Source organism: Phytophthora parasitica (genome assembly GCF_000247585.1).
Source record: "Phytophthora parasitica INRA-310 unplaced genomic scaffold supercont2.35, whole genome shotgun sequence".
Classification (NCBI taxonomy): domain Eukaryota; phylum Oomycota; class Peronosporomycetes; order Peronosporales; family Peronosporaceae; genus Phytophthora; species Phytophthora nicotianae.
The window spans coordinates 594,577-602,356 of record NW_008649021.1 but is presented as its reverse complement, the minus strand read 5'-3'; the positions used below and the strand labels follow the sequence as shown (position 1 = coordinate 602,356).

Below are 7,780 nucleotides of genomic sequence, written 5' to 3'. Positions count from 1 at the left end.
GCCGCCAAGCTCAAGGCCGAGCTGCAGCTCTCCGTCTCGGTGCGCACCATCCAGCGAACCCTTTCTAGGGTGGACTGGTTGGTGTACACAAAGATGGAGAACACATTGCCTCTTAAGCCTGAGGACATGGCTGCCCGTAAGGCATGGGCCGGTGCCATGCTAGTGCGGAAAGACGCCGGGGTCGTCTGGGACACCATCATCTTCTCAGACGAGAAGAAGTGGAACCTAGACGGCCCCGACGGCTTTCAGCACTACTGGAGGGACCCAAGAAAGCCTCCCCGGCAAACCAAGAGGACGTCAAGCAGGAGGGGGCTCTGTGATGGTTTGGGCCGCGTTTTCTAAGCACGGAAAGTTGCAGCTAGTTGTGCTGAAGGGGAGACAAAACTCAGAAGATTATATCTACACTGTCTCTGAGTTTCTTCTCCCCTTCGCGCATCTAAACTATGGGACGGACTACATCTATCAGCAGGACAATGCAAGCATTCACGCGTCCAAGCGCACAAAAGAGTTTTTTCAAGAGCAAGAAGTTCAGGTATTAGACTGGCCGTCCAAGTCTCCAGACCTGAACCCCATAGAAAACTTGTGGTCTATAATGAGTAGAAGGGTATATAATAATGGAAAACAATTTGATAGCGTAGCAGAGCTTACTGCTGCGCTCTTTGAGGCGTGGGATTCAATACCCACCGCTCTGCTGGAGTCGCTAATCGAGTTCATGCCGCGCCGATGCCTAGAAGTTCTCGATAAGAAAGGAAATAGGACCCATTATTGAGGTACAAATATACTTGATTTTTGTATGGTGGAGGTGGCCGATCTAATCTGTCGTAGTGCGAAAACCGTTGCTCTCTATGCTAGCCACTCGATAGACTGCCAATTCTTGCTCGTTAGCACAAACACCGCCTTGCCCTAAATTACCTCTAAAACATATCTAAATAGCGCCCTCCAACTCCTAAAATTGACGAAGTTACGGCCACCGACGTGGGTGGCCGATCCATCCTGTCGCGGAGTGTACTACTAGTAGTATTAACAATTTAAAGTTCACTTCAACAAGAATGCCTTATGTTTCTTGTTTCTGTTGTGTTGAGGGCTCTAAACCATTAAGGAGAGATATCATGTTCGATGTCTATCTACTTGGACTGAGTACGAGGGCGACGAGAGGTCTTAGGACGGCGCTTAGACGCACTAGAAGGTGTTGAAGGTCGACGCGTGTGGTGGTGGTTGGCACGTGGCGTCATCGGTTCCGAGTTCTCCGATGTAGTAGAAGCGTCCTCGCTAGCGTCCGTATTCAACAGCACACGACGCGACATCTTACCGGACGCTCCGTCCTGCAGACACTCGAACTCCATCTCCTGTCCCTCTGACACGACGTCGTGAATGTTGCTTACCTTGTCGCGCAAGAGCTCCGAGATGTGCACGAAACCACGCTTACCAGAAGAAGACTCGAGGATAGCACCAAAGTCCATGACCTGCGTTACACGCATGGTGTAGCGCTCACCCTTACGGAAGAAGAATGCCCGATCCTTGTTTGAGCCTTGGTTATCATTGTCACGATTGTTGTTACTGTCGTTGTTGTTTCCACGTGGGCTTGTGCTGGCAAAGTCCGCGAGTTCTGTCTGGATCCAGTCGCGAGCCTTTTCCGCGTCTCCAGCTGCACCCACAACGCGCACAATGCCTTCACGGCGATCCACAATGCTCACCGAGACATTGAAACGCGACTCGAGGTCGCGGATGTTGCTGCCTCCGACACCAATCAGTGCTCCAATCAAGTTCGTTGGGATCACGCACTCCATACTCACGTTAGGCAGTGCACTGCCACTGGACTTGAGGGACGCACGCGGCTCAGCAAGCTCATTGCTCATACGACGCAAGATATGCAGACGGGCATGCTTGGCTTCGCGCAGTCCCTCCTTCAGCACGGAAAGCGGTACACCGCCGGGAAGCTTCACGTCCAGCTGCATAGCTGTCACACCAGACGTCGTGCCTGCCACCTTGAAGTCCATGTCACCGTAGTGATCTTCAGAGCCAAGGATGTCCGTCACCAACTGGTAACCACCTTCCTCGATGCGCTTCTCCTGGCCCGCAAATGGGTCACCAGCAGTAACGAGACCGATGGCGATACCTGCAACAGCACGGCGAACGGGAACTCCAGCGTCCATGAGGGCAAGAGAAACACCACATACCGTAGCCATAGAGGACGAGCCGTCGGAACCCACCACCTCTGAGGTCATGCGGATAGTGTACGGGAACTCGGTAATAGACGGCAGAATAGGCAGCACGGCCTTCTCGGCCAGAGCGCCATGGCCGATCATACGGCGGTTGGTTCCTCCAACTCGGCCGGTCTCGTTCACACAGAATGGTGGAAACTCGTAATGCAGCATGGCGTGCTTGAAAGGCGCGGGGGCATCAGGCTCAGCCTGTTCACGAGCTTCGTGCAGTGCACCACGAAGACGAATGCCACGCTCTAGAGGCCCCAGCGTCACGGAGCACAGTGTCTGTGTTTCACCACGTGCGAATAAAGAGGAACCGTGGGCCATGGGCAGCACAGCAGCCTCCATCTCGAGCGGACGCACGATGCGAACAGGTCGGCCATCGAGTCGCACAGGTCTGTTCTTCTGTGTCTCCGACGCAATGGCCAGAATACGCTCACGCAGCACACGCTGGAACGTGTCGTGAGCTGCACGCTGGATGGCAGCGTCGTTCACAAGAGGACTCGCGTCATCAAAGTGCTGACGCATACCAGCGAGCATCTTGTTGTAAACCTCACGCTCTCCCTCCTGGCGAGCAAGTTTATTGACACGGCCACTCGCGATCAACGCCTCGGCATCAGCACGTCCCAATTCCTCTGCCTTGGCCCACACTTCCGGCGGAATGAACAGCGGCGAGTACACGCGCTTCGTCTTGCCATGTTCTGCTACTAGTCTCTTCTGCTCCTCAATCGCTGACAGAACATTAGAGTGTGCCAGATCCAGCGCCTCATCAAGACGCGCCTCCGTCACCTCGTCGCCTGACGCTTCCACCATAACAGCACGCTCGGCCGTACCAGCATACAGAACGTCCATCGTAGCTGCTTCACGCTGCGGAGCAGTGGGGTTGACCACCAAATGCCCATCCACCTCAACTACGCGCACACAGCCAACCGGTCCATTCCATGGGATGTCGGACATGCTCAGCGCCGCCGACGTAGAGTTGACGGCCACAACGAGCGGGTCGTTGTTAGGGTCATATGACTGCACTGTCGCTAGCACTTGCGTATCCTCGCAATAGTCGCGTGGGAACAGTGGACGGATGGAGCGGTCCACTACGCGAGACTGCAGTATTTCCTCGTCGTTGCCGGTGAACTCGCGGCGCTTCTGGTTATCCGGGATGAGACCCACAGCGTGTGACTTGACGCGGAAGTCCACAGTGAGTGGCAGAAAGTCACGATGGGCTGAGCTTCCATTGGCTGACGGGTTGCCATTGTGGTCGCCACTCACGACCGTCGTGAGCAGCACGGTCCGGCCACAAGACGCAAGTACGGCGCCATCCGCGAGCTTGGCGAGCTTGCCAACATTGTACGAAGTGGCATCTAAGCTACCGACCACCAATTCCTTCTCCTTGTTGGGCTTCTGAGGCTGAGTTTGATTCTGGTTGCTCTCCGTCGGCTTCGGTTGTTGCTGCGCTGCAATAGCCTTAGCGGACTCCTGCTCCTCTTCCGACGGCTTCTTACTACCGAAAATCAAGTCACGCAATCCTAGAAATGTGCGGCTCTGAGGTGCAGCACTAGCGTGAGGAACGTGGTGGTGAGCTGCAGAGACGGTGGCGCGACGAGCCACAGCCGCAGCCGGCAAGCGACGAGCGGCGGACAGCATCTTGAACAAGATGATCAATTGTGCGGCAACTGTGGCTCACCAACCACATGAACGAATGTACAAAACACCAAACAGCTGGATAAAGAATCCAACCATGATTGGATAAAGCAACTTTTTTTAGAGTCGTGTGGCGCACACCAGCTTTCTTTCCTGGTCACAACCGAAAAGCCCAGTCCGTCCGCACCAAGCAAGGCGCTGACCGACCCCCTTCGCCCCAAGACTCCCCCAGACCAGATCAGCAATATGGGCACTCGTGTATACGTGGGCGGACTTCCGCGCGACGCTACTTCGCGCGAGATCCAGGACGGCTTCAGCCGCTACGGTCACGTGTCCAACATTTGGGTGGCGCGCAACCCGCCCGGTTTCGCTTTCGTGGTGAGTTGAGCTGCTTCTTCCCTCTCGGCGCGGGACCTCTCTCGCATGATGGCGCGCATTTTATCCCTCTTCCTCTCTCTACTCCTCCCCCTCTTCCCGCCTCATCTGCGTCGGTACAGCGGCATCGATGTGCGTCCAAGCAGTCTGAGGGTGACGGTCTGTTGGTGACAATGTGTGTATTAGTTGTGTGTTTGTGTGCTATACATGTGTGTTTACATGTTGACTGTTGCCATCTTGACCGTCGCCGCCGAGTCTTCAGCTTGATGATGGTGGTTTCGCCTTCCCATCTCCGTGTAAGATGACGTCGACGTCTTCGTCGCCTGCTGCTACTGCTGTGGGTAACCTAAAACCGTCTTCGGTGCTTCCTTCCACCGCTGGAGTGAGAGATAGAGAAGAGCGTCGATCGCCACACGACGTGCCATCATGCTGCGCTTCGCGTCGCCTTCATCCCGCGCCTTCATCTGCATCATCATCTTCTGTTCCCGATCCGAACCATACCAACCAACGCCTCTCCAACGTCGTCCTCCCCATATGCTACCCCTCCCACCTCTTCTAGGACTTCGAAGACCCGCGTGACGCTGATGATGCTATTCGCTCCATGGACGGCCGCGACTTCTTGGGTGGACGGTAAGGAGCTCCGACTATCTAGTTATCTGTTGATCTTGACGTCTTTATGTGTTATACTTGACCAGCATTCGTGTTGAGCTCGCTCGTGGTGGCAGCCGTCGCGATGGCGGTGGCGGTGGCCGTCGTGGAGATGATGACCGCTACGGCCGTGGTGGTGACCGTTTCGAGCGTGGTAAGCTCGACAGCTTAGTTGCTAGTCGTTTATTGGGGTCCTTATTCTCACAATTTGGTGTGCTTTGACAGGTCGCAACCCGCCCCAGCGTACCGAATACCGCGTGCGTGTGACGGACCTACCGCGTGATGTGGACTGGCGTAACGTGAAGGACTTCCTCCGCACGGGTGGCGAAGTCACCTACTGCAACATCGAGGCTGATGGCTCGGCGTAAGTGCCTAGCGTTATTATCTCGTCTGTTAGACTGAAAGTTGTAATAGTTCTGACATGGTGCATGGTCTTGATGTCTGTGCTTTAGTATCGCTGAGTTCCAGACCAAGGAGGACATGGAGGACGCCGTTAAGAAGCTGGACGATACCGAGTTCCGCGGAAGCTACGTGCGTGTTGCGCCTGAGGGAGACTCGAGCCGTCGCTCTCGCTCTCGCTCCCCTGCTCGTGGCCGTTCGCCGAGCCGTCGCTCGCGTTCACGCTCGCCTGCTGCCCGTAAGGACTCCCCGCGCCGTTCGCGCTCCAGATCAGCCTCGCCGGCTGCTGGTCGCTCGCCCACTCGCAAGAACTCGGCTTAAGTTGGTGTCGAAAGAAGGCTCGAGGCCTGCTAAAGTCAGCACCGAGAGCCAAGAGGATCTTTGCTTTCTCACATGTGCAATGGTTGACAGGCTAAACATATTTTGTTGCCCCACGTCAAAAGAACAAGCACATTAATACGGTGGCAATAGATTCCTGTCTTATCACTTTTTACGCATGCTCTAGTGTCTGCTACTACTACTTTATTGAATTGCATTTTGTCACTGAAGTATCAATGACATTTCATTGATACTTCAAGTACTGTGGATTCCTGCTGCGTATCCAAAAGGGCACAATTTAAGCGTGAATTTGGTTTGGCTAGCTCAGCGCTCATGGATCTAACAAAACTCGAAGCACCTGTATAGTCTGTGGCATAACGCCGACTGGCTCGATGTGATCGCCAGGCAATCTACTGTAGACCGATAGTGCAGCATACGAACAACCCAAAACGGTTTCTCCATACAACAAAAAGCGATAAACCTGCGGATCAAGGTGATGGTATTTGTGACTCCCCTGACTTCCCACTGCGTCCGTCCGTCCACATTAGCGAGCGAGCAGATATAGGGGAAGCTGTTACGAAAGACTCCCTGCTGTGTTGTGCAGCTCAAACCCCCTGCTGATATTCCTCTACAGTGGATCTACCACCTGCCTCTCAACGCTGAAAAAGCTTAAGAAGACCGAGCTTTATTATGCGCCGCACTTGCATGTTGCCACACCTAAATATCCTTGCGCTGGAGTCCTGTAAAGTAGCAAACATTCATCACACGGTCAGTCACTGCTGTTGACAGAGCTTACGGAGTTGTCGTACCAGGAGGCAGGGACTGCGTGAGCTTGTCGGCCTTCTCCGTGTCGGTCACGCAGAGCGTGTACAGGTACTTGGAGCAGCGGATTTTGAACTTGACGACCTTGTCGCTCTTTTTGATCTTCACCGAGCGGGCATCTTTGCGGCGCGCCTTCTGCAGGAAGTCACGGATGTCGGTGATCTGCTTCGGCTGTGAATAAGACACACATGTCTTTCGTTAGCTGTCTGTCTGTATCGTGAAATCAACGAGGCAAGCATTTCGCCTCCATACCATTTTGTTGCGTTGGTCTTCTAAACTTAACTAAAGAGGACTAGCAGAGTCTGCATCAGGGCGGAGCCTGGGCACCATCGATTGGCAGGGAACGTCTCCAAGCCGATTCGTCAAAATACAATTCGTAAAAATGTTTTGATTTGCTCAAATTCGGACTTTTTACAAGGCTTTGCAGTCACCTTTTGTCACGTAAAAATAGTTTGTCCAGCTAAAACTCGTGTGCAAATCTGTTTTAGTCCAGATTGGTTGAATCTGTAACTTGCTCCGAAAACCAAGAAAAACGTTACTGATAAGGAAGCGAGTGTCTTCGAGGTGGCGATATTACTGCAGTCTACTTTCTAGACGTATTACTGTAATACAGTTGACATTGTATTGAGGCTCGGTGCTGGGTTATGGCATCTCAGATTCAAGTTTGTTAGAGCGTGGCCCAATGACGGACCGCAGACGATCCTCTCGGTAGTAATCCATGGCTTGGAATACTCCCTCAATAGCAATAGATTAGGGTTCCCGTTGACCAGTTGCCTATAAACCCTAGATATTATTCCGTCTCACCCCTTAGTTGTAAAATGGAATACATTAGATATATTCCTATTCTGGGGTCCTTAACTATGCAGTCATCACTGCACAAGAGCATTATTGCTGCCATGTCCGATCCGAATGTTGAACCGATGAAGCCTATTCTTTTGACTACTTTGGACGTGATTCGAGCTTCTGCCTTCAGTCGAATTGCCTCATCCGCGACGATGACACCCTTCTCTTAACACCAGGAGACCCTACTGACAGGAGCTTGTCGAGTTTAGGATGGCGCACCGCGTGCCGCAATTATGTGGCCAACTGCGAGACCGGAGGTGACTCCAGCGCTTTCTGCGCATTAATAGCTGCCAGATCATTGCTTGTGATGAACCAGACGAAGATCGTAGATTCTGTGAACTCGTGAATCTAACTCTGTTTGGGACGAATTAGGGATGTGAGCATGGTGCTAGCATATTTGTACAGCAGTCGTTGAGTGTTGGTGAGTGTGAGGTGGACTGGCTGGGCAAGAGAGGAGGGTATCGAGGCAAAATTGGCAATAGAATGGCAAAACAGATGAATCGCCAGATACATCAATTGTTCTCTGGATATTT

The 7,780-nt window shown here is 53.1% G+C and overlaps 3 protein-coding genes across 5 annotated transcripts; 1 reads left to right on the top strand and 2 right to left on the bottom strand.

Moving 5' to 3' along the window:
- Positions 1 to 996: 996 nt before the first annotated feature.
- PPTG_12756 (polyribonucleotide nucleotidyltransferase) lies at positions 997 to 3,893 on the bottom strand. The gene has a single exon (XM_008909959.1). The coding sequence runs from the start codon at positions 3,843 to 3,845 to the stop codon at positions 1,125 to 1,127; it is 2,721 nt and encodes a 906-aa protein (XP_008908207.1). The 5' UTR covers positions 3,846 to 3,893; the 3' UTR covers positions 997 to 1,124.
- A 40-nt stretch (positions 3,894 to 3,933) lies between these two features.
- Positions 3,934 to 5,889, top strand: PPTG_12755 (hypothetical protein). Of its 3 annotated transcripts, none has more exons than XM_008909956.1 (5): positions 3,934 to 4,220; positions 4,777 to 4,847; positions 4,913 to 5,019; positions 5,091 to 5,229; positions 5,318 to 5,889. In XM_008909956.1, exons 1-5 carry the CDS (start codon positions 4,089 to 4,091, stop codon positions 5,583 to 5,585), a joined length of 717 nt encoding a protein of 238 aa, XP_008908204.1. In that variant the 5' UTR covers positions 3,934 to 4,088; the 3' UTR covers positions 5,586 to 5,889. The 3 variants fall into 3 exon arrangements, with proteins under 3 accessions (XP_008908204.1, XP_008908206.1, XP_008908205.1); XM_008909958.1 differs by having other exon boundaries at positions 3,934 to 4,392; positions 4,480 to 4,847; XM_008909957.1 differs by having other exon boundaries at positions 3,934 to 4,847.
- A 133-nt stretch (positions 5,890 to 6,022) lies between these two features.
- PPTG_12754 (60S ribosomal protein L38) lies at positions 6,023 to 6,736 on the bottom strand. Its single transcript, XM_008909955.1, has 3 exons — positions 6,657 to 6,736; positions 6,392 to 6,575; positions 6,023 to 6,322 (listed from the first exon to the last, which is right to left on the bottom strand). Exons 1-3 carry the CDS (start codon positions 6,657 to 6,659, stop codon positions 6,300 to 6,302), a joined length of 210 nt encoding a protein of 69 aa, XP_008908203.1. The 5' UTR covers positions 6,660 to 6,736; the 3' UTR covers positions 6,023 to 6,299.
- Positions 6,737 to 7,780: the final 1,044 nt, after the last annotated feature.

Coding starts and splice junctions, on each gene's coding strand:
- PPTG_12755 (XM_008909956.1), top strand. CDS start 4,089: ATGGGCACTCGTGTATACGTGGGCGGACTTCCGCGCGACGCTACTTCG. Junction 4,848..4,912: donor CGCGACTTCTTGGGTGGACG/GTAAGGAGCTCC, acceptor ATACTTGACCAG/CATTCGTGTTGAGCTCGCTC. Junction 5,020..5,090: donor TGGTGACCGTTTCGAGCGTG/GTAAGCTCGACA, acceptor GTGCTTTGACAG/GTCGCAACCCGCCCCAGCGT.
- PPTG_12754 (XM_008909955.1), bottom strand. Junction 6,323..6,391: donor CACGCAGTCCCTGCCTCCTG/GTACGACAACTC, acceptor GCTACTTTACAG/GACTCCAGCGCAAGGATATT.
- PPTG_12756 (XM_008909959.1), bottom strand. CDS start 3,845: ATGCTGTCCGCCGCTCGTCGCTTGCCGGCTGCGGCTGTGGCTCGTCGC.